This window comes from Lissotriton helveticus, chromosome 2_1 (genome assembly GCF_964261635.1).
Source record: "Lissotriton helveticus chromosome 2_1, aLisHel1.1, whole genome shotgun sequence".
In the NCBI taxonomy this organism is placed as follows: Eukaryota; Metazoa; Chordata; class Amphibia; order Caudata; family Salamandridae; genus Lissotriton; species Lissotriton helveticus.
This window is the reverse complement of record NC_136059.1, coordinates 1,938,384,351-1,938,410,930: the sequence shown is the minus strand read 5'-3', so window position 1 is coordinate 1,938,410,930 and position 26,580 is coordinate 1,938,384,351. Positions and strand designations below refer to the sequence as shown.

Below are 26,580 nucleotides of genomic sequence, written 5' to 3'. Positions count from 1 at the left end.
TAACCCGGCTGTTACCGCGTACCCGGTCATCCATATCACAGGCCTTGCTTGAGGATATGCTATATAACACCACACGCACCTTCAAAACAACACAGGCACTTTTCTTTAAATTACGTTGGATCAGTAACTAAAGAGAAAAGAAAAACATAGATAAGTGTTTTTTAATTTTTTTTTTTTTTTAAGTGAGTGGACGGGAACAGCAGAGGCCATGCAGGGGAATGTGGGGAAACAGTAAAGGAACACAGGGAGTGTAGGGTGAAGTGCTGACAGTGAAGCACCACAGGGGATGGAGGGAGAAACACTGAAGCAACACAGGAGGACATGCATTGGCAATCGGGTGAAAGCTGAATGGGATGCAGAAGCAACACAGGCTTGGAGGAAATAAATAGGGAGGGTGTGGGAGGGGGTATGCAATGGGGAGAAGAACATGAACAAGTGCAAAAGGGAGGTGGTGAACATAAGCAGTTGTGCAACTGAAAACAATGCAGAGCAGGTGGAGAGAGGTACATGAGGGAGACGGCTCAAAAAACACGGACTGCTTCCCACAAAATAAAAAAGTAGTGCTTGAAAATCATGCAGTGAGGCCAGCCAATAAACAGGATTGTAAAGAGGGAATTCTCCATGGCAGGGTTCTGCAAAGTTGGCCCTGGAGCGCCGATCCATGGCACATTTTTAAGCTAACTAAACTTATCTAAATGGGATATGCTAAAAATCTGGCCTGGATCCAGCCCTTCAGGACCGACTTTGGAGAACCCTGCTCTATGTGATGGACAAACACAAGATTGACAAGCTAAGACGCAAATAAGAAGGCGGCCAATGAAAGTGACATGGAAACCCAACCAATGGTAAGCAATAGACAGGCTTCAAACCCCTCAATGGTCTTGGTAAGCCACAATATGCCTTGCAAAAGACAGCACGCGTTGTTTAGTAGGCTCAACATAACAAGCATTGGCATAGCCAATAGGTCTCGCCTATGGGTCCTTATAGGTGTTCAGCTAGCAGCTTAACAGTATGCGATTTTCAACCCTAAATTTTAAAAGTCGATAAACCACCAAGTAAGATTCATTATTAATCTTGATAAAATTACAATTTCGTGGCCGATAAAAGGCAAGTGTTTTACTTTTTAATTCATTTAAAAAATGTTGTTTGCAGTGTAATTCGGAGTAAGTATTCTTTATGTTGTATGTAGTGATACCTTAACTTTGAATAGCAAAGTGATTTTTTTTAGAGTCTTCAGTAGATAAATAGAAAATTGTGACTCTGCTATTTTACTGACACAATGGAAAGAAAAAGAACTACAATGGGGCTTGGAATAAAACTACACTGAGACAGGCAACACACTGACAATGGGAACGACATCCATGCACACAGAAACACCACTATTTCCATAGAGCCAAAACTGGTACAGAAAAACTCAGCAAGATGCCAAACACGTTCAGACTAAGTCAGAAAATACACTGAGCAGGGGTCAGAAGACACTCCTGTAGGAACATTTACACCAGGACAGTGAATACAAGGAGTCGGAGACTGGTGGTGAGGAAGAAAACACACCAATACAAGCAAATACACGCATGCTACGACAACGGTCCAGGTCCAATGCAAGGGGGAGCAAGACAGACATTTGAGCCCCTGGCAATGGCAACTGGGGAAGTTAAGCCCATCTGGTGTTGCCCGGATATGCTTGAGGGCAGTGAATACAGTCACAAAATGACTGAAATAGGCCGGTAGTACTAATGGTAGTACACTTAACAACAACAAGTAAGGCACTGGGAAAGGGAGCACGTTGGCATGAAAACCTGCACAAAGAGAAACACTGACCTGGGAGACTCCAGCCATAGGTCATGAACCCTACCCTAGTACCAAGAACACATTGTAATTGAGGCGACTGTGGCACAACCAAATCTTGCAGTGAAGTGCGACACCACAAAGCATTGCGCCTTTGTGACCAGCACGATGCTGACACAATAAACTCGGACACGAGAGCACGTGTTTTGGCAGGGAGCACATTAACCCACTGAAAGAAACACATATTGCCGCTTAGTAGTGACCACACTCTTGGGCGAGACCAGACCCACTGGACCCATTGCCCACCCCACGCTCCAATAAAGCGATTCCTCTGGGAAAACTTAAAATACCAGAAGGTTACATCTGCATACAGAAGGCGTTTATTAACACTCTGCAGCTGAACTAAACACAGGGTCGCCAAATGTCCGGCATTTGCAAAAACAGTTCTAGCATTTCGACGTCTGCACTGACACTTTACCCCAAATGAAATGCATTTCCCGGTTTTGAGAGTGGGATTAGGGAACATTCGCAGTAAAATGAATGTGCACGACGGCACGATGAAAGGCGCACAGGCAGGGGAGCGAGAGTAAAGCGCGCGCGGTCACGCTAATTGGAAAGAGATGACCCCTGCACGCCGCTGCTCACTCCTGCAAGGTAGATGCCACCACATGCATGAGTGTGTGGAAAAGAGCAGACCAATTTCTAAAGGTCATCTCCTAGAGCAGAGCACTGACTCTAGCACTCCTAACCCAAAAGTAGATGAAAGTGAAAGGCACACCTCTAGTGGAGCAACCCAGTGCTACCACTGATAAGGGCAGCCCTGCCTTCATATATGTCCACTGAAGGTTTTGAACCCTCGTGGAATGGCCCCAAGGTGATCAATTACTAATGCTCGTTTCTAAACCAAACCATGGAGATCAGGTGTGTGGACAGAACTGTATGTATACTAAAAGAACACAGACTCTCTTGCTCCAGATTAGAGGGTTTATGGAAAACCACCAGGAGAACACTTTCTAGAAATGTATGGAACTAGGAAGGAATTTTGTGTAGAAAACCTCTGACCAAACTTCACCATCACAATATTAGGGAAAAACTTTAGAGATGGTTCACCACAAACCGGTGTTTCTAATTCCCAAAGCACATGATCGTAGATAATGGCAACCAAATCAGTACTTTGGTGAACGTTCTCCTAAAGCTCAAATGACGCTGTATGCAGAGCGGTCAGAACTGCAGATAGATCCCTGGAAGGTACTGAGGAGTGAACCACTGAGCTGCAGAAGAAGCAAGAGATAAACTGCTTTAAGTGGGACATATGTCTCTGGACTTTCATGAACATTCACCATTTTCAATAAAGGGAGCAAACAGAAACACCCAACAGAAAAACATTCCCGAAACAGTCCAGAATCATGAAAGATTCACAGGAATGGAGGTCAAGATCTTTGTGTGGCACCAAGACGAGAAGCTGGTCAACTGGAGAGTAGAGACCACAGAGTAGTTGGACAATGACATTCATAGATATAAATATATCACTGTCTTAGGAACACCGTTTAATTTGGAGGCCTAGAATGTCAGCCTCCAGACAATATGATAAAAATGTGACAGAGATGTTGTCATCATGTTGTGGCATCTCAAGGTGGAAGGAGCAGTTGGGAACTACCAGAGATCTTCCTGGGCTAACGTGAGAAGGATCAGAAACCAAGGTCTGCTAGGCCCAACAAAAGGACTTTCATCCTAAACTTTCCTCAGTATAGATCAGGAGAATAGGAAAGTCAGCAAACAGAGGACCATTAGACGAGTGTTTGTACAGAGGATTACCCACACCCCCACCAGGCCTTTATCGAGCAAATGCTGTTCTCATAGGTCACATACAGGTCCAGGAATAAGAGTCTGAAGCTATAAAAGTGTCTTGAATTAAGAAATAAGAAGACAGAGGAAGGAAAATCCTGGTCAGATGATCATCAGACACAGTCTCTGAAACTGGGTGATGCACCAGTGAGATAATGTTTTGCTCCTTCCAGGACCTGAGAGACTAGGTCCACAAGGTTGATGGCCCTGGAGTGCTATTTGCAGTGGATATCGGATTTGACCTCCTGGTTGTCTGCTGTGATGAGGACTGCCTGCCCGAACAATAGATGAGGAAATCCCACGAGACCTATTGGGATGCAGTTAGCTTCCACCAACTGGAGGAGTAATTGTATGTACTGTTTCTCCTTGTCCTCACATTCTGCTTCCGCAATGTTCTTGAGATTTGCATATATGGGAGACATATTTGTAATGTTTTTTAAATGCAAATGAAGTGATGCATGGGAAGTGATTGCTTTCTCTGCACTAAAACTACAAATCCAAGAAATAGTATCTTCACTGAAAGATAGATTAAAATTAAAAATGGGAAATTAATGCCATCAATGTAAACAGATGGCATGGTTGGAGAGCATGAAATAGAGTAGTCTATTTGTAGGTGTTTGAAAAGTGTAATTTGGAGAAGACATCTAACCTCCGACAACTACTGACCATACAGAATGCCACAGCCAGACTCATACTAGACCTCCTAAATGAACCCACATCATCCCCTACCTCAGGGAACTCCACTGGCTCCCTGTACAGAAAATATGCCTGTTCCAGCTCCTGATCCATGCATACAAGGCCCTACACAACTACTGACCCACCTAATTGACCCACCGCCGGAACTTCCATCAACCCACAAGACACATTCGCTCCCCGTCCCTTTCTCTAACCCTCAAATCCCGCGTTTGAGGTAGCAGATGCAGAGGTTGCTCCTTCTCCTACCTAGCAGCAAAGACATGGAACGAGCTACCCTTCAATCAGTGGACCTCCTCATCTGTTCCAGAGTTCCGAACGTCCATGAAGACCTGGCTTTTTGGTTAATCAGCTGCTCACTGCCACCACCTGGCTATCCTGATGGTTGGCAAGTAGCACTCTACAAATGTACTGATTGATTGAACCAGAAAAACAAGACAAGAAGAATATGAAGAAAAGAGGTCAGTACCAGGGTATTCCCTCATTGAGATACAGGCGGGGGAGTTAACAAGAGAACCTTAAGCAGTCCAAGAACCAAGAAAAATTGTGATGTAAAGTATAAATTAAGAAGTGCTAGAATGAGAATGCTTTGCTTGTGGGCTAGAAGAAGAATTTCTATGGCTAAGGCGCTATAGCTACCCTTTAAGATTTTCAGTTTCCACCCTCAAACATGAAGAACGGATCATCAAACGCAACAACCATGTTAAAATAACATCGTAGCGCTTGCAACCAATCGCAGTTAATCCAAAAAATAAAACATCTGGCTGTCTGACTTAACATGGAGCATAGCACATCACAAGAATGACTCTGTACTGGCAGCTTCTACAGCAGAGGATTGCACAGACACAACCCTGTGTTGGTAGGATCATGTGTTTCCTATAGGCAGAGCCACAGAGCAAGAGCCTAGAGTCATAAGTAATGATCTACATGCTGGACACACACATACAAACAAAGACGAGGCTCTGATACACTTACTGCAAATTAATCGGAGTAGCAGAAAATGACAATGCATTTGCACAATATACTTTTTCCTAGCAGCAGCTGTAATGGTCGCTCTCCACAAAACAAAAACAAAATGTGGACTATTATTCACAATGTCTGTCAATAGCAGAAAGGATGGAGGAGTTAAAGAATAGGGATGAGGGAGAGCGAGAAAGAAGGAAGAGACAAAAGGAAAAGGAGAAAGAGCAGGAGATGACGAAGGACGAGCGAAAGAAAAGGAAGTAAAAGAGGGGGGTGAGACTTGCATGATATTGCTGTTTAATAAGAAATGAAGAGAACTTAAATTAACCTACACTTAAGAGAACCAACTTAGGTGCAGATCCATTTCTGTTTTAGAAACCAAATCCTACAATGTGCTAATGAGTGGGCAACCATAACAGAAACTTCACACATCAAGTACTAGAAGAAATTGAAAACAACACTTTAAACAAGCACCGAGAAAGCCAGTCGCTTCGACTTTAGAGGAGCGCAGTTTCACAGCGGCGAATAGCAGATAAGTATGCAGCATGCAGGCCATGAACCCAGTTACAAAAAAACAAGCACAGGAAGACTAGCGCACACATCAACATAGAAACAGGGTAACATATGCATTCATGTATATACTGACTGGCAAACATTTGGGCAAACGTACACAAAGGCGAATGGAAAGAGGAGTGTAATTAATATTACTGGTGCTACGTGGCTGATGCTTCTAAGTAGAGGAAGAAAAAGTGGCTAGTATACTCAATTGATGGTTACTCAATTTTCTCTCATTGTAAGGATGGAAGGCTGAGTTGGTCGTGTCAAGATTCAGACTCATGAACTGCAGATCACAAATGTCATTGCCTAATTTGGGAACCACCAAACTGATTTAATTGTTACACTTCCTGCTGTCCCCATCATGGCCCTCATGTTTGTTTATTAAGTAAACTGACTTCACAGGTAGATGGAGATCCTGGGATGAACATGATGGCACAGCTATTATTTGGCATGCACATGGTGATTGTCTCTGGGACATGCGCGCACATCCCTGCCCGATCACTGTTCTTTTATGAAAAGGAGGCAGGAGATAAATGTTCACTAGTCCCCAAGTGCCTCAGACTCCCACCAGAACCTTCTAAGAAATAATATTCACTGCACATACCATGTCCAATCACATTTATAATTTACCTTTTGCAACCATACCACACTAGACAGACACCGTCATGCACACAGGCATCTAGTTAGCAAAGGAAGTCAATTTAACAGCATACCCCTACCTTCCACGCCACGCCAATATACATCCTAGAACAATTCTGATCAATATTAAACACACCACTCCCTCATCAGCACAGCATTATACCATAACTATATTTCAGCTGTCTCGAAAACAATACGGCCAATCACCCATCTGAACAAAAAAAGGCAAAGTCCCATGGAACTGGATCCATCCATACAAATAACTGACTTCAAATATATTTAGCATTGTGAAACTCGCTTTGCCTTCCCATTAACCTCCACAAACCATTACTAAACTAGACTCTTGTCACATCTCTACAGTCCATACTAAGCAGCCATACACAAGTAGGCGATGAAAATCCCAGAAGTAACTGTACAAAAAAAGCAGGCACTGAGAATCCTGGATGGAGAATGACCGAGTGGAACTTCCCACAGGGTGTCACCCTAAGAACCATCACCTTGCTAATGAGCCCATGGGTGTTGTCTATAGTTCTAAAAGTCCACTAAGCAGATTGCAAGCTATACAGCCGAAAAAAGGGGAGGAGAGGTTTCCCCCAGCTCTGGTTAATCAGTGTGCTATCTTTTGAAGGGCAACGATGGGCGAATCAGAGGGAAATAGATCAATTACATGGGATCAGATTGACTTTAAAAGGAAATTAGAAAAGTGACTTGGGAAAGCCCAACCACATTTGGGCATGAAGTATTCTAGCAGAAAACTGTACTAGTAGGTACGCGTAAAACCACTGCTGGGCTCCGACTTTGTACATTCTTGGATCTTGAACACATTCGTAGTCGAAAATGAACATAAAATCTGCATTTCCTCAGTCTGTCTGGACCTGGCTATGAAAGATGGAGAGGACAACTCTCCAGCAGGCCTCTTGCACCTTTTTTAGAATCTGATGCTAGCCATGAGCAGGGGTTGGAAAAACAATTTTCCTCAAAGCCCAAGAAAGCGAATTTCATTACACCCTAAGACACCATGGGCTACGTGGACCTTGAATATGTTTCCCAATTGACACACAGCTCCAGCTGCCATACAAGTTGCTATGATAATGTTCTAAATTCTCCACAAGTCACTTGATATTTGCGTCTGCAACACCACCTGCTACTGAGACAAGTCAACTGCATAGTAAATGTACTCCATTCAGGAGCACGTGTGGTCTCTACTCAAAAGCGGTATCTACTGGTACTGTGCATGCATTATTCAAGCAGGGGTGGCAGTGTTCGCTTTGAAGCACGGGACAGAGCTGCTGCCTGCATAGAACAGACAGGGACACCTCTCAGCAGATCCACAGTGCAGCCTCATAAAAGGTTATTGTAGGCCACCAAGGGCTCTCCCAAGCATGCAACAAAAAAGGTTTATGTTCTCTGAGTGAAACAACAAAACAATTTAAAGGAATCCAAGCCCAAAATTACATGTGGATCATTTGGTTAGAAAATCAAGGTCCCCACGTTTACTCAAGAAGACAAAACTTCACAGGGCAAACAAATGCCCATGTTCAAACATCATTCTCTGGCCACACACCGCGTGCCCCAGTATGGACATTAATCCACATAGACTATTTGGACAGAAAGTTGTCTAAGACAAATTTTAATGTTGATTAGCTAAAATCATACCTAACTGTTACGCAAAAAAAAATCATAATTTTTCAAAAATTGTGTAAACATCAGTAAAAACACCCGCTAAAACCTAAAACGTGCATTTTCTCGAAACCGCAGTTAAAATGGTTTATTAGCCCTGAGAACCAAACTAATTATTGTAAAAGACAACCTACACTGTTAATATGTTTACGAACCTGGTGGGCATTTGCCTGGCTGAGGCAATACTTTACTTCAGCCTTAAGAAGAACGAAGTCTTGCTTATGGAAAGTGAATAAAATTGGATAAGTGCTTATAGTGGATTTTCAGTATGCCAATCGCAAAGTTCACAGTTTACAGCCCTGTAAAACGTGTTAAAGAACCTCTGAATTGTAACGAGTCGAGAAGGAAGGATGGCAAGTGGAGAAGTGTGGCTCACTGGTTAGAGGAGGCAGACCTGGAAGCAGAGGTCAGCCCGGGACCAGGGTTCAATTCCCAGCTCGGCGGGGTCTTGAGTCCTAAAATGTCCATGGACTCGACAATTCTCGCTCTGGTGCCCACTCGATTCACGGGTCCACACTCTGCGACTCTGGGCAATAGCTTGCTTAATCTCCACAACGGCCCCTCGAGGCGGGATGCCTGGCTTTCACCTTGCGGATACACTGCTGGGGTTATCTCACAGGGGAATACCAGGACGGGTTCCCTAAGCAAGCGCTTAGAAACCGCTTGGTGATTTGCGCTATATAAATTCCTGTACATTTACATTTACAGTGTAACAGGATAACAGGGAAAACCGGTATTTTTGTTGTTTCGGATAGTAGAGGAAGCGCTAAAGTAGGAATGTTTTTACTTGTGCCGTGCTGCTCCGTATTTGAAGCGCGCGAAAGGTTACTTGGATTTTTTTCTTAGTTTTAAAACGGACATGTGCAGTAAATGTTTCCTATAATTCACCGAGCACTAGACCCTTGAACGAGCACGTCAAGTACTTAATCCAGCGATTCTGCACTTTTATTGCACATAAACTCTTCCCCTTTCATTTTAACTCTTTGATAAAGAAGGAATCAGCTGAAACATTCAATGTATTCAACCTTTGCCTCCAAAATCAACTCGTCAGGCCAAACTTAGCCTTACCTGGGTGAGTTTAGTTGCAGGAAGAAAAGAAAAGAAGGTTCTGAACAATAATATTACAGATAATCTAACAAATTTGCTGTATTTACCTTAATTCTGGCAGGAGTTTAGCGTAACCCAGTCAAAAACCGAGGTCCACTCAAACATATATCTCATTCATACATACATACATGGTCACATACATATGCGGAGTAAAGTTTGTGCTTAAATGATTACATTTAGAACAAGCCTTTGCCAAGCTAATGGGTCTCACCTTTATCATTTGGGTGCCAAACTATTGGCTTTGCCATTGCTCGTTTGTAAATCATTGTAAACAAAAAAAAATAAAAGCAAAGTACTGGAGGAAAAGCAAATGCATATCTTAAGGCAACTGAAAACTGTACATTTAATTCAATATCTTCAAAGGTTATACATGGCAGGGGTTCTTTTTCAAATAATTTTCACTCAAGAAACTGAACAGAATTTAAAAAGAATAAGGAAGCGTGTAAGGAAAACGCTTGCCAAGGCTTAATTTATTTTCCATAGGACTCAGAAGTGAAGCAAATGCTCAAGCTATTTGGTCATCTGCAGGGGCCCAGGGAGTAGAATAATGGGCCTCCAGGAGAATGGACATCTCTTTTTCAGTCATGCTAAGTACACTTGCCTCAAATGCCATCTGGGTGGATGCAGAATTCCTCACTCCCTCAGTGCCATAAAATCCTTTGTGAGTCAAGACCTGAGATTTCAAGTAACATGTGCAATGCAGGAAATAAAACAAAAACAATACTTAAATTCTGCTCTTTAGTCATACCGGCAAAAATGAACCTGTTGTGTTTTAACTGACAAGCTGGGAGGAGAGAGGAGCAACACCAAGGGCAGGGGGGGGGGAGGTTGTACTTGAGGGGGGAAGTACGCGAGGGGGAGAGCAAGAAAACCCATGCACTCTCATGGAGTGCTGAATGTCCCTAAATCAGAGTAGCGGAAGGATACAAGTCTTCCAATCAAAAGGATGGTAAAGAAGCTATGCTCCAGAAGAGAGACAAACACAAGAAGCAAACGGAATGAGAAGCAAACAAACTACAACGACAAGAAACAGAACCAATGCTAAGCAATGGGCTGGTACAAGGTTCACTGCACGTTTTTTGGAGGTATTTTAACACATGACAACTAAAAGCTCTCTGTTGGTAAGATGTGTTGCAGCCTCAAGTGGTGCTCCTCGGGAATGACACATACAAGAAGAGCCACTATGGAAAGGAGCACAGAGTCTTGCATTTAATGCAAGCTTCCACAAGGCTGGTTCGCTCCGATCGAGAGGGTGGATGTGTTTTCCAGGTAGTTGCTTTGTTTTGGGTAAACTTCAGCATGACAATGATAGCAGGCCAAAGCAAGGGCATTAGCATAGTCTAATCTTGACAGAATTATGAACCAAACTATAGTGGCAAAGACAATATAGGAGAATGCAGATACATTTCTGGCACAACCTTCAAGAAGTGTTTGCCTCATTGCACCTGCACAGCAGACCTCTGTTGTTGCCAGTACACAGCTGGTGCTTGTGTGAATGACTCTTGCCACGGACTGGCCTGGACCATAGGTGTCGAGCTGGAACCCCTGCAATGTTAAAGCACGAAGAGCGAATATAGTAACTGGAGGAAAGTGTATACATGTGCTGCAGCAACAAGGCCAAGATGTTACAGCCCGTACAATTAGACCTCAGTGTTATCGTTACAAGAAAGAGAGACCCCCCCCCCATTGTGCTTATGCAAGGGCTGGTGATATCCCAAACCTCTTGCAATACAGAAATCCATAGAGCAAACTATAGATAATATTCAGAAAATGTAACTGTTTGATTAAAGCAAGCGTCCATTGGAGAACTCAGTCAAAAAAGAACGTGCCTTAACTCCAATGTTTCCTCACATAACACAGCCTGAAGAAATAAATCACCAATTGGGAACTAAAGAGAAGTATGGTGTATAGCTTCGAATGGGGTGTAAAAATATGAAAAACCAGATCAGAAGTTTTCTCCCCCTGTAACCTAGGGTTACCAATTCCACTAAAGGGGAGGCCTGCGAAGCACCAAGAGGTGAAGCAGGAGAGGCACCAAGACATATATAAGAAAGGAATGCAGGAGGGCTGTCATTCATAAACTTCACAACGGTGCATCTGATGAGTCAATGCAGGAGGGTTGTCATAAACGTGCAGCTCCGAGATGCTGCTAAGAAGTCAATGCAGGAGGACCGCCATTCATGCACTGCAACAAGATGCATCTAAGAAAGGAATGCAGGAGGGCTGCCATTCATGAATTTCGCCACGGTGCATCTGAAGTCATTGCAGGAGGGTTGTCACAAATGTGCGCCACCAAGGTGCTGCTAAGAAGTGGTTGCAGGAGGGCTGCCGTTCATGCACTGCTCCAAGATGCAGCTCAGAAGTCAATGCAGGAGGGCTGTCGCACTATAGCTATGCCAGGATGCATCTCAGAAGTGAATGCAGGTCAGCGGTCCTGCCTGTGCAGCAGTAAGATGCCTCTTGGAAGTGAATGCAGGAAGGGCCATCAGTTGTGCGCAGCACCTACATACGTGTAAAACGCAGATGCCGGTGGGGGGCTGCCATTCAGCTTTCCTGATCATACAAGTAGCCAGCCAGGTATGAATAAGTGCCTGGTGAACTAGACTCTGCTGCCAAAATACTCGACTGTGCCTTACATGATGGTTTCATCTCTTTACAGTGTTAATTATTTACATGAATTTTTCTTAATTATTTACATTTTAAACTAGTAAAGCCCAGCAGCAGTTTGACGCTTAAGGTGCATATTTGTCATTGTGTATAAAAGAGCCTCTGTCTGTGTACAAGTCCAAAACAAGCATTTACAATGCAACGGTTTCGCCTTTGGAAAAGTTTGAGCTATTGGCATTATGAATGACAAACGTTTTATTTATGTGTTAGTTTTGAAAACAGATAAATAAATAGCATTGTCATTTACAATGGCAATAGCTTAATCTCTCGCAAATGCGATTTGTATTGCAACTATTTCACTTATCATTTTGCACTACAATGAAAACTGGCTTGTGCATTTACTCCTGCAGAAGAGTATCAAGAGGAGAGGCCCTGTTGCAGACCCTTGGAGTTTCAAGTATCTGTTGTGCATCACCTCATAACAAACAGCATAATTGTAAACGGGACTGAGAAAACTTTTTTTTTTTTAAGAGGAGTGCCCCTCTAAAAGAAAGGCCCCGGTCTCTACTGCTTTCTTTTACAAGGACGCACTTGGTTGTTGTGAGGCGCAGGTTGAAAAGAGAAATTGCGTTGTCAGTCCTCGCCCTGGTCCAGTCAGCAGGGCCACATTGGTGCTGCCATACCCAACCTAGCGCTGCCAACTGCATGCCCAATGAACTCAGTGCAGCAACGTGTGCCCACCCTCATGCTAAAGCAAGCCACCCTGTCCTGAAGGCAGCAGCCCTGGTTCCGCCGCGGTGTCGCCGCCCTGGTCTCCCTGGTCCAGCGGGTGTCTTCCTGCTGCGCCCGCTCTCTTATCGACCAGTCAGTCACTTTCCCTCATCCGAAGCCCTGCTCCGTGCTGCACGTGTTCCTACGCATTGATGCTGCATCTTTGTTCTCACTCATAGGGTCCAAGAGAGCAGAGAAAGCTTCTGCAGGACCGGACCTGATAGTAGACATATCAAGGTTTGGGTCAGTTTACGCCTCTCCTCCCCCCATTTACTCCACAGGTTCAGATAAACAATAAAAGCTGCTCACAGCCCTGAAGCACAACCGCACACAGGGGCGAGAGCACACACCCACGATCACACCTTAAAGGGAAATAGTGAGGTAGCATAAGAGTATTACAACTAGTAATGAAAATAAAACATTCTTTGGCCCAAGGTATACATCTCTTCGTAGCAGCCATGACTGTACCAACTGTGCACAGAGTGCCTCAGGTGGAGGGTGTTGGGGCTGCCCTCTGAAAGCAGAGCCATGGAAGCTTCGGGAACAGTCAGCATGATATCAGGCTCTATCAGGGCAGACACTAAAACATCAAATCCAAGGTCGGAGTGTAGCTGCAGCGAAGCAACACTGTGGTGTCCTGGCCCTGGACTCCATTAGTCTGCTCCACTGACCCTGCAGGTGAAGGGAGAGTGCAGAGTTAGGACTCAGGGCAGGTGACCCTGTCTGCAGACCACCCGTGCTGGCTTTTCCCCTCCAGGGTGCAGGCTAGGAGCACACGACACCCCGACCTCCTCAGCAGGGAGTGTTTATAGTGCCCTCTCCGCCTGCCAGTCGCCCTGGCACCCACCTGCTGCTGAAGTCCATGAGCCCTGAGCACGGTGCCAGGCACGGACTGATGCCCGGCTGCTGCCACAGCGGAGAGCTGGTTGGCCGCTCCGCCATATCTTCCTGCAATCCAGAGGTGGCTGGTGGCCCCTCGGTTGGTGCTACTCTGCAATCATGGCAAATGAAGCGCCGCTTTGGGGCACCAGGCACCATCTCCATTGCTGGCACTGTTCACCCATTCAAAAATACCGACGGATACCGCAGCACTGTCGTGGATTGGGACCGGCATAGTGACGTGCGCCTTGCCATGTTGCATGACGTCATTGTAACTCTATTGCAGAATGGTGGCGATAAGAGTGACAGGTTTGACAGCCCAGGTAGAATCACGCTCGGCTGTGGGCTCCATTAAACTTAATAAATGTAACATCTGGCATCATGGCATTTATTTCCCCTTCATAACACACCTCTGGGCAGATGTGCCCCAGTGGAGCATTTACCGCCATCTTTACCCGAGTCCCAGCTTCTTGCCAGACGGCTGAGACCCACGGAGAAGGAGACCCGACACGAGGGAAGGAGGAGGCGCACGGGGATGCACGGGACAGAGGCGCAGGGGACATGGTGACTTCTACTACGGGGGGAGGGGCGGACACCGACAATGTGTCCCGACGCCCCTCTCCCCTTGCAGGCACTCACCGGGTCCGGCGGCTGCTGGACGAGAGCTCCCGCTCCTCGAGACTCTCCGGGGCCGCGGAGGGACGTTCTCTTTCCCCGGGGCTCCTCCTGTGCAAGCAGATCGACTCACCTGCACCTTGCGACGGCGGCACTTCTCCGGTCTCCCTTTTCGGCATGGGAGACCGGCAACATCGACGGCGGCAATCTCGCTGGCACTTCTCCGGTCTCCCTCTTTGGCATGGGAGACCGGCAACGTCCTCCGCATCTCCCGGGGCTCCCTCCAGGCCACGGGAGCCCCGCGGGCGCCGCCATACTTCTTGCCGTCTTCCTTCTTCCCCCGGGCTGCGGGGGGGCGGGCACTTCCGGCCGGCCGCGCTAGGATTGGCCGGCCGGCCGGTCACTTCCGGGTCGCCGCGGGCAGCGCGGCGGCCCGTCTCTAGCTCAGGCAGGCGGGCGGCGAAGTTTCCCGAGGAGTGGGCTCCCTCGCGGACCAGCAGTGACGTCCACGCAGCTTCACCAATCAGGAGCAGGATAGTCACTGGTGCCGGCAATGCCGGACCAGATTCGGGGGCGTTCCCGGCTTTCGGCTGACGTCGCGTGACGTCGGCAAAAGCCAAAGAATCTCGGGAACGCCTCCGAATCTGGTCCGGCATTGACGGACAGGCCCCTCGTCCAATGGCTAGGCTCCATTTATGGAGCCAGCCAATGAATGACGAGGGCCGACCCAAAGCCACACTACAGTTCTCATTAGATTTCTCCTGCGCAAAAGCTGCTTGCGCAGCTTTTTGCAGTCGAAACCTAAAAAGGCTCCCCCCCCCCCTCCTCTCGGTCTTTTGCAGGCACCATCATTGCCCACCGCCTTGTGATCTCAAACTGGCTCCTGGCGCAATCCCTGCTGAAAAACAAGATAGAATTTCTCGAAAGTGACAAACTAATTATTTCACCTCATTACAGCTTCTCTTCATTATTTACATGTTTATACTACTGGGGCGCGGCCTCCAAAGTACATACTTATAAATGTTGTCAATTTATTTTCAGACCACTTAGGAATAGTTTGTGAAATCTTTGATACACACTGACAGGCAGCAAACTGTCAGCGGAATAGCTATCAATGGTGCAGCAGGTGCAGTGGCACCGGACCCCGGAATCCGAAAGGGTCAATTTAATCCAGATTTTTATATTTTAGCTGCCCCCAACCTGCATTCAGGGGACCAATTGCTTCATCTGAACTATGGCTTTCTTGCTTGCCCATCGGCAGCAGCTCTATGCTCTGTGGGAACATGTGTAGTTGTGTTTGCAGCTAGACACCACTCTCACCTCAGATGTGCTGCATTGTTTAAAATTCAGAATATTTGCGCTTGTGAACGCTGGCCAGCTGATCCACCCAGCTCTTACCTCCCGTCCTCTGTTTATTCTCGAGTTTCTGGAATTGTATTGTGTTTGCCCGCTGCAATACACTGAGTAAAGTAGTTCTCTGGTTACCCCTGCCCAGCAGCTTAGCTTATATTAATGAAAAGGCGCCCCGGCTCCTAGCCAAGCTTTTCAGCAGAGGAAAGGGGAAGGTGATCAGAGATCGAGCACAATGTAATGTATAGTCCTGCGGCCTTGAGGGGCGCGCTTATTTATAGCACACGGAGAATGTCATCAGTAGAGACATCACTGCAGCATGGAAGCATCTATACAAAGGAAGCTGCTTTGCAGAGCAATACAATCATTAACAAGCATAGGCAAAGCCAATAGGTCAGGTCTTCGTGAACAGGTGATCTTCTTACATTTTTTATTGTTGTATGCAACAACAACAAAAATCACAAAAGAAAAATGCCACTAAAATATGGCAGCCGTACGGCAGCAAAAAAATGATTAAATGAACCTCAAATATAATTTCAGTAGATTAGGGCGAGCGCTTTCGAGCTGGCAGGTGTATTTAGAACAGGCCCAGAAATCCTTTTATTTTCAGAATGCATCAAAATATTCTTATTGTGCAAAGTAAAATGATGGCTTTGAATTACTGTAGCCTGAAGACAGAGTTTAAACACATAAGAGTATTAGAACAAAAAGAAGCATTGGCAAAGTAAGGTAATAACCCTCCAGCCCTGAAACTGAAGCACACTTCTTTTTAAGTGGTTGTGCACATATGATCTGAACAATTGGTATCACTCACAGTGCAAAAAGAACCAATTGTGAGTGTGTGGAACCAAAATGTTAATAACAGGCCAACAGACCAATGGATGAAGAGAGTTCACCCAAAGCCTCTCCATGTATGCATGTCTTTTTTTTTTTAAATGTAGACCCTATTTGAGTACATGAGACTGGTGAAACAACTATGGCTACCCCTAGGCTAGGCACAAGCCTTACTAAATACTGACAATTAGAGCTTGTGTGGCAGAAATTGGTGATAATAGGAACCTTTAAATAAGAAACTCATATCCAATCATCTTGCTAGATATGAATGGAAAGGTAGCTCTAAATCCGAACAATGTGGCCAGTGGGGGCTTGGTGTCTAGTCTTCTGCCCCTGGGGGAGCACTGCTTGGCCCTGGGAGTCTGGAAACACTTGCTTGCTGCTTTTGTTACAGGGGACCGCTATTGCAGCACCGTTGCAAAACAGGCCCCAGTACCAAAACTGGCTCCCACCCTTCCGGGGAAACGCCCAATGCCCATTACAGCCAGTCCGGCGTGATTGACAAGTAGTAAAAGAATATAAGGACTTTCCGGCACAGCCACATTATTATATGGTACGGAAATCTGTGTAGCCTGGAATCACATGAGTCATGCTATCCTGCGATGTATTGGGCCAAATGACATTGGTTTAAAGGGAGAAGGAAGCAGACTGAACACGGAAACTGAGCCACATTTCCAACCTCTTGTTTAATGCATCACATTCTATATGATTCCCCCTCCACCAGTCATTATTATGAGCTTCTTCAGTTTTGAAATCCCACAACGTACAAGTAAAACCAAAACAACCTCTTCAAATTATGCCATTTTGTTATTTGCTCGTTAGATGACTCTCTCAGAAAATGACACATTTAACAGGCCTTTCAACCAAACGTTGTAAGAGGGAACCATGGTCCTCTTTCACAGTCTCAGAATGCCAGGTTTGGCCATTGCCATTGAGGTTGCAAACCATTTCTTGCATTGTTAGATAATCTCTGGTATTATTAATATTTTACTCATGATTACCGTAAGACTGGACAAGGGCTGTGCCACCCCAGGACTTCCTTCAAATGGTCCCAAATGTTGTCCACTATCACTCCATTTATTGGCATTTTCAGAGCAGGTGAACTGTCTATTTTCTTACACCTCCTACATGACGAGGAGAGGCTTAGATCAGCTGTTCGAGCCTTTAACAGGGTATATAGGAGTGGTGTTGATGAAAACCTTAGCCATTTGTGTAACTATTTGTGGTGTGAAGCTCTTATGGTTGATAGGTGACATTCCTACACATGAGAAAATGAAACAGAGCACAGCACAGTAAACAGTTCCAACTGACTATTTCGTCAGTAGACAGTTTAATCTCACAATTGATAATCAAAGAGCAAGCAGTATGGCGCAATCTTGACCATAAGTGGATCAATTCTTGATATGTTGACACATTGATGAAGCGAACACACAGCCGGCACGTGTTTCGTCGTTTGACGACTTTCTCAAGCCTCGAAATCAGTATCCAAATAAAGAAAATGTAATCATATAGAACACCCTTTGCTTCAGTTTGAGAGGGGTTCAAAAATATTACTCCATTCCATAATCATCCATGAAATGCGAAACTGTCTCTGCCAAAGTTCAGCGTTATGTCACTCCTGCCATCAGGAAAATCAAACTACTTGGTCTGATAGACGAGCGGAGGCAATGTAACACACCTCCAAGAAGACAAGCGTCTTCGGTAGTGATCTGCATGCGTATTGTTCCTTGCTCACAGTCAATAAAGTTCTTCGCATTCCTACACATGTTCACCTTGGCTGTCAATGACAATTAGCACAAACTATCTTCAGTTGGTTGAGATTCAGATATGATTTCGACAGCCAGTCCAGGATGGTGGAAAGGTAATCTTTGTGCCGGTGATGTAATTTGTTACGGTTATTTTTACATAGTGTTGGAGCTACACAATGGCATGAATGAGCGTTTCATTGGGAAATATAGACGAGTGCTGAGGTACTTCAATCCCTGTCGAACACATTGTGACATTATAGCATGTCGTTATCACAGAAATACTTACATTTAGAAACAGCAAATAATGTGATAGAATGCTAAGAGCAGTAATCTAGAAATAGAAATACTGTGTTGATGAAAAACTAAATTAATGGGTGGCGGGTACGCATAGCCCAGGAACACCCGAGGCTGCCGACATCTATGGCAATAGGCCAATTAAACTCAATTTGTATTGAGCTGCCCTAGTGGATTTAATGTGTTCTAGTACATGGTATTTTCAAAGCAGATAATTTGTCACGCCCTTTTCCAAGAACGGTTCAAGGATTTTCAGCGCCTAAGGCTACACTGATTTGTGTCGATTAGAGCGTTGCCCTTACAGTGAAATAAAAAAACTGTTCTGCCCGGCAGCAGTAATTCGGTGTTCCCACTAGGCAGCGCCCTAGAGCTACTGCGGACGTGCCAGCCTAACACACTTTCAAACTACTGGGAAAAAGGTTGGGCGAGTCATAGCGGCTTACATTTAAGCCATGGTAACAAGGCTTGCCTCACCACCAAGCAAGAGTATGATGGAGTTTTGGTTGCATTTTGTTTAAAGAAGACTTCCATTTTCTGTTTTGGCATTAAACTTGTGTAATATACACAGAGATGGGCACTGCCCACAGCTGTCCTCAGCGATCGATTGATCAGAATTTTTGGACAGTAACTGTTATTTATTATGTATGGAGTTTTCCTGTTGAACTAAAGCATTTATTTGGGCTGCAGTGAGATAAGTGCATACAAACAGGGAAAAGCCTTTTTGTTTTGCTTCTTAGTGCTGTGCGGTTCTTTGATGACTTAGAAAAACACCGTTTTCAACACAAGAGGCAGCAATTCAAGGTGAACTCCCAACAGAACCAGTCACCATTTCACCTAATTTTTACTTAGCAATCTTTGTTTGAGAAGGAAGTAATATAACCCATTTCAATCTCAAGGTTATGGTTTCACTCTGTCAACAGAGGGATTTAATCCACTCATACCCATGCAACTGAGCCCACGTGAGGGAAGTGGGATTCAAGGACCTGCAGATCAAGTTTGTTCAGAATATCTGCTTTTTCAGAACTATGTTATGCCAAGTATAACCATTCTCCGTATTTCAGGTCCACAACAACCAGTTTGGAAGAAAAAATATGTTAGTTGTAGTGCTTGCTATGTTGGGGCATCAAAGCACTGTACAAAACAGATATTATTAAACAATTTGGAGGATAACACATTGTCTTGCTGCTATTCAAACGTGAGATGTGTAAGTCGCACATGTGTTTCAGTAGCTGGTACATTACCCCGTTGAATTATTTTAGCGTCTTTGAAAGTCTGTGACAAACTGAAAGAAAGGAATTTCATCCTGCATGATGTAGCAATTTTGAAAAATAGACATATCAGGGACTAATGTAAGGAGAGTTTTTTTTGCTTGTGGCTGATTCTCTTTATCACATTTTCAGAGAAATAGGACTATACTCATCTGAAGGATGAGCAATGAATGTAGGCTATTTCCTTAAATGTATCTGTATTCACCACAAACAAATAATCATGTTGGCGTATGCTGTATTTTTTCAAACCGATGCACCTATACACTGTCAATAAATATGGCCTTCGTGGTGGCAGTCCCAGCAGAATCCAACCATCACAGCCCCATACTAGTGGCATCGGTTTCACTGTCCTGTATCCAACCGAACGGTGCGTCCCAGCCAGAGATGGGCGATGACAAGGCAGTTCTCTGGGCCCTGCCTCCGCCTGGCAGGCCTGATCCTCAAAAACGCACGTGCACCTCCTTCCTTTCAAGTCCGATAGCATGTTTACCGGGGCCCTCCTCAGAAAGCATCACAACACTCTCACAAACACATGACAGGGCAGTGGCCTGGACCAGGCATCCTCTGTGCTGAGCAGGCAGCGCGCGCGGACAAACACTCCCCCCTGAACGAGGCGCAATGATTTTTTCAATGGACAATCAATACTCTCCGGTTTACGAGCGCGCGGAGCCAGCACAAAGAACTCTGCCAATATGTAGGCGCGCAGGGACATTATTCCACTATCAATAAGGCCTGCTCTGCACTGTCTTCAATGCCACCCTCCGGCAGGCCAGAGGGCAGCTCGGGTCAGCGTCAGCAAATATTCTGGCGCAGACCAGTTAATTGTACTGGTAACATGTCAGCTGGCCAGTTACAGGTGGCTTCGGCTGGACCCAGATGGGTCCAACGTTTTTATTTTATTTGTATACATTGCCTTTGTATGTCCAGTGGAAGAAAAACACAGGGAGAACAATACAGGACACACTGAAGAAAGCCAACTAAAGCTGTGAGACACCAATGACCAACTCGATGACGCACATGAACTTTCTCCACAGCTGTTCCTTGGATGGCCTACATATTTCTGACAACTCGGCCCAGTAGAAGGCACGTGTAACTGTCCACCCGTCCTCACCTGAGTAAAAAGAGCGAATGTCAGCGTTGCATTGGGATTCCTTTGCAGACGCACGGGGGAGGGGCGAGCTGGGGGGTTCAAAAGGTCCTATGGAAAACAAGCATTGGAAATGCAATAGGTCTCGCAGCATTAGAGTTAGTGCTTTTAGAATTGTTTATGGGTTTTTGTGTAAATCTTTAGCATTTTTGTTTCCTGTAGCCAATGCTAAAGAATTAAAAAAAAAAGCCATGAACATTTCTAAAAGCTCTAACTCAAATGCTCCGAGACCTATTGCACTGTGTGAGGGTGAGGGGTTGAGGGTGAGGGTGGGTGAGGGTGAGTGAGGGTGTGAACGTTCTAATGTGATTAATAGTGGCTTATTCTATCAAAACTGAATTGATAAGTGGTTGAGTAGGTCTGTTAAAGTGATGCAAAACCCAGCCGCTCCCCTCTAGGGGTGTTATTTGGAGGACTAAGACTGACCCTGTATTCTACAAAGTAAGCCTGCCTAGTTGGGTAGACTCATAGTATTGTTACTAGAGATACAGACCGCTTTTAATGCAAGGACCTGCAACACTCTATGCTTTTTTTAGTAACTTTTGATCTATTTGATTGGGAAACACATTTTATTTGCAGATTTTACCAAATATGTATCTAGTGAAGGATTGTATGCCATAATTATGCGGAAAACGCCACATCTCCTAATTACTGTGGCCCTGATGGTAGGGTGGCTAGTCTTTGCCGAGGCTCGACTCATGGCCTGCAGGTCACTGCTTTTGTCGGTGGCTTGAGTGATGGCTTGAGTGATCGCTCGAGGGGATTGCTGGCTTGCCTTCATTGGAGGGTTTCTGACCGGTTAAGTGTAGTGCAGTGCACATCCTGTGATTGTCCCGTCAAGCTTGTATTGCTTGAGTGGTAGTTGCTGATCTTGCATTGCCTCTGGTTCTTGAGGCAGAACAGTGTTTTGCGCAGGATTACACGTTTTGCACGTGGGGAGGCTGGAGTGCATCGGCGTTATAGCACATCTCCGTATAGAACGGTGTATTAAGTATTTCTGTTGACTAGATAAAATGCCCTCCCCAGTACAAAGCATTTTTATCTGCATTATTTTGGGTGGGTACGTACTGTTTTGGTGGAGTGCTTCGGCTGTGTTGATTACGCATCAGGCTTCGCCCTCCTTGGAAGACATTGCATTGGCCCAACCACCACCCCTGCATAGGACACCACATGCAGCACGCTGCGTGGGGGCGGTCTCCTTGACAGGTGTTGACCAAGTTCGGTCTGTATTGTGCAGCACCGCCCCCTCCCTCCCGCGCACACACATGGATGCCCCCTACCCACAGAGGTGTGTGATGTTTGCCTCGAACACAGAATGTACTGGCACTCGCTGGCTGCCTGAACACCCGGGGGGGATGGGGGGAGAATCCATTGGCATGGCAACCGGGGAGGTGGAAGGGGGCATGACTCAAGAGAAAACACAGGGTGGCTGCCATGTTTTGCAACAAACAGTACGATTGCCAAGACGCTGGCTGAGACCGAAGCCTGTTCTAAGAAGCGCATGCAAGCCCTGAAATAAATCACCTGAGCACGTGCGATTTACGATTTTAATGTCTTATTTTTGCTTAGCACTCGCTTTTAGTTTAGACTCTCCTACATACCTGGTGCGACCTGTCCCTTTCCAGGGCGCTGCGCGCGGGGAGCATGATTCGTTGGGGTCCGAAAACCGGACCAGATGTGTTTGCTGAATGTCTGCCTGTTCGTCAAGGCGCTTTCAGCTGTTAGAAGCCCCGTTTGTTACAAACGAGACGCTGTTGTCAGTCTGATTTTAACCGATGCGCCTCCGGTGCTTGCCAGGGTCGTGTCGTCTAGTCTTTTGTTGCAAGAGCTGAAGAGCATCTTAAAACTGTTCGGTTACTGAGTTCTGGCGGCCACAGTGAGAACATCGCTGAAATTGTGTGTCCGTAACTTTGCAAGAAGTGAACTTTGTTTGCCAAGAGAGAACCGAAAAGTGCCCTGGAGTGGAGGAGGGGGGAGGAGAGTAGGGGAGGCACGGCCTAGCGGCCGTGCAATCAAGTAGTGAGGGGGCGGAGCTGGGGGAGGCTGTGGAAGAGAGTAGGCAAGGCGACACGGCGGGAGGGGGCGGAGCGGGTAAACAAAGACGGACATGCACGCGCCCGTGACTTTTAAGGTCAATGCGCATGCGCATTGACCTTAAAAGTCACGGGCACTGCAAGGAATCGCCACGATTCCTTGCAGTGTGGATAAAGAGTGGATAACTCGCAATACTCTCGCCTTGCTCGATGCGCATGCGCATCGACAGGCGAGACCTAAAAAGTGAAGTTCAGACGCGTATAACGAGGCGCTAAAACTTAATGCCAGGGTTTTACAGCTCAAGGTATGGATAACCTGCTTGTTAGAGGCGCCCCGAAAGCAAGCAACTCCCCACGAGCAAGCAAACGGCAAGAATGTGTTATGTTTGAACAGCTTGACGCCAGCGCGTTGAAGGCTAGGTTAGTAGCGCAATGTTCACAGCCAGAGGCGACCTGTCAGAGAAAAGAGGCTACTGTGTGCCCCATTTGTCAGGGATGAATGAAACACAAACAAGCCTCTTCTGTCGAATAACCACATAATATATGGCGTGCACGGTAATCGGGACAGGGCTAATGTGTGCATGGACCACGGATGGCTATGAGGATTGCAAACCATTGCCCCCCCTTCAGAAGTCAGCCCAGCACAACTACCGCTGCCGAAGAGATGAAACCATCACAGTGTGCGGGAGCAGACCGCAAACCCTCGTAGTCACCGAAACGTGTAAACCATCGGTCCCACAGGGAACGCTTTGAGAGACTGCATCGGTAAATGATACTTAGGTAACATGCTAAGGACGTCTCGAGATCCAGCGATGTACACATGGTGGAATAACAAACAGCAAAGGCAGCGACCCACTGTAGTAAATTCCAGAGAATTGTCATGTTGTAGGCGACTACATTGTCTCTATTCTGTTGTGGTACCAACAGCTAGGAGCCCTCTAAAGCCAGTAACGAGCCAGGGTGATGCAGCACGTTGGAGCACACACCCCCTGCAGGTTCTTTCATCACCTGCCCCAAAAGACAACAGAAGGGACGCAAAACACGGACATGTGTGCAGGACACACAATAACAATGCCATGGCTACCTGACACACACGCACACTGCAGGCGGCTGCTCTCATTCCAGCTGACGGCCATGCATTCACTGAGCCGCATTTACTGCTAATACACGGAGGTATGAATTTTTTACAACAATCTCTGTATTATTCACGGATTCGGCATCTCTGCTTCTTACCGGCCAGCCCGCCGCCTCCGCCCTCACCGTGGCCCTTCCTCCGCTGCAGGATGAAGTACGGGTTGGCCCTCTCCGTGAACCACAGGGCGTTCGCCAGCAGCACCTCCTCGGGATTCACCCACATTTTTCCGGGGTGCAGTAACTAATGATCAACAAAGGGCGCCGCTGCTGGTGTCAGAGGGACCCCCGCATCAGCACCTGGAGGGAAGCCACCTAGCCAACCTCTCTCAGCGTGGAATATACAGAAGCAGCGCCGCGGGCGTGGAGCATCCTCCGGGTGACCTCAAACACCACAGCTCGGCGGAGAAGGGACGCTGAGTGTGTGCACCAAGGAAGCGGCCGGGAGCGCAGGCAGCAGAGGGGGCGGGCCCGCAGCAACACAGTGACATCAGCTCGGCACAGGGAGGAGGAGGAGGCGGGCAGGGCTAGGTGCTCCGGTGTTGTGCTACTCGGAAGGAGCCCCGCCTCCATGGCAGGGGCGTGGCCCCCCTGCTTGGGTTGGGTTTCACCTGCCACAGGGAATTCTTCAGCCAGCCTTTCGCCGAGCTTTACGACCGGGCTGCGACATTGCCATAATATAATAATCGCGTGTCTGTGCCCTACTGCCCTTATGTGGAGAAGCAGACTGGCGCATGCATGCGTAAAATATTTTTTACCTGCCGAGGTCGAGTCCTATGTGGTAGAGGCGTAACGAGGACATATCCGCAGTGTGGAATTTTTTATTTTTTTATTTAATGCGATTTTATAGAGCGCGAACTTCACCCGAAGGTGTCAGAGCGCTTTACATAAGAACCAGTTGCAAAACATAAGGACTAAGGATTAGGTGCGTTACATAAAAGATACAGAAAAAATTGCAAATGTACAAGATGTAAAGTCACACAAGGAAGAGATACAAACAGAAAGAAAAATTGCAAATGTACAAATAGTAAAGTCACTCAAGGAAGAGATACGAATGGATATACTCTAAGAGTCATATAGGAATGGTAGAGAGTACAAAGGTCTACTGCATATACTAGTGATTAGAGTTATCTCTATATGCATAGGGAAGGGATACGAGTGGATATACTGTAAGAGTCACATAGGAATGGTAGAGAGTACAAAGGTCTACTTCATATACTAGTGATTAGGGTTATCTTTATATACAGAAAAGCAGAGTTCCATTAAGTGGGGTCGGACGGGGGATGCAGTTACAGCACCAAGGGAGGGTGGGAGGGATACGCGGGTATGGAGAGAAGGCAAATCAGAAAAGGGAAGAAACATTTGAGGACCGTCAAGGGGGAAACAAGGGAAAAGGGTTAAAGGACGAGGGAATGGGCAAGATGGCGGGTCAGGGTCCAGAGAAAAGCAGCTGAGAGCAGCAGCAAAATGGCGTGCAAGGACAAAAGAAAAAGTAAAGAAGTCCAGGAGAGTCCGTGGCGTAGTTTCTTTTATTCGAATGTGGCTGCAGGGCTGCTGCCTACATCTGGTGTTTTCACGGCCCGCTGCTTTGTTTTGCGGAGGGTTGTGTGCCCTAAGGGCCGCTCCGCACGGGCCTGTGTCTCTCCTAGCTCCCCGCCACATTCATGAAGATTACCGCTAAGCTATCTAGACATTACCTCCTCATCAGCACTTACTTTTGCAGACATGCCAATGTTTCAATACATCTTTGTGGTTTGTTTAAACAACCAATCAGGCATACAACGGGATGTCATGCTCATCACAATTTAGTGATCTGTGACTGGGGGTGAATGTTTTACCATTGTGCAACATTCCGTCCATCAATTGTTGTTTTTGCATTTGTCACCCCGAGTGGGACAAGTATGCTCAGACGTGAGTCCCGTGCTCTCCATGCCAGTGGAATCAAGCTATCCTGGCTGATGACAACTAATAGCCAGAAACCGGTCCTAGAATGCTTGATTCTGGTCCAGGGAAGACATGGCTTGGCAGTTCGGGCTGGACTGTTCCCATGAGGCACAGGGTCAAGACTGATTTGCATATGGCCATGTCTGAACTGGGGTGGTGTGGTGAGCAAAATAACGTGACTGGGGGTGAGAGTTTTGCCATTGTGCAACATTCCGTCCATCAATTGTTGTTTTTGCATCCAAATTTATTACACGGAAAACATATCCCTGTTGATTCTCACAGCATCTTACCAAACATTAATTGTAGTTCAGTGTGCTTGCTTCAAACAATTCAGTAGCTTGAGCCAAATTTAGTCTATAATGAATACACGTAGAGGGATTCGCTCATGTTACTGGCTAAGAAATATCCTTACTTGAGGCACCGTTCCATTCTGCCAATTCGGGAGACATTCCTCTGGCTGAGCAAGTCTGAATGCCTGCAGGCAGTTCTAACCCTGCCAAAGAACAGGGTAAAATGATCATAGCTTTAATTTACCTGGCAAGGTTGGACAACAAAGATTTGTTTTCTTATATAGCAACCCCAAAATAAAAAAATAAGTAAGCCTACTACCTAAAACAGAGTCTCTGAAGATAAATGTGCACAGCTCTGACAACATCCACTCTTGACAATTCATCTCATCTGATCCTGAG

The 26,580-nt window shown here is 46.1% G+C and overlaps 1 protein-coding gene across 1 annotated transcript in view; it reads right to left on the bottom strand.

The window, feature by feature from the left end:
* TBC1D9 (TBC1 domain family member 9) overlaps positions 1-24,385 on the bottom strand; it is a 295,607-nt gene extending 271,222 nt beyond the window's left edge. Inside the window, exon 1 of the mRNA XM_078676864.1 lies at positions 24,050-24,385. Coding sequence (XP_078532990.1) covers positions 24,050-24,173 — 124 coding nt within the window. The 5' untranslated portion in view covers positions 24,174-24,385. The remainder of the gene's footprint in view (positions 1-24,049) is intronic.
* Positions 24,386-26,580: the final 2,195 nt, after the last annotated feature.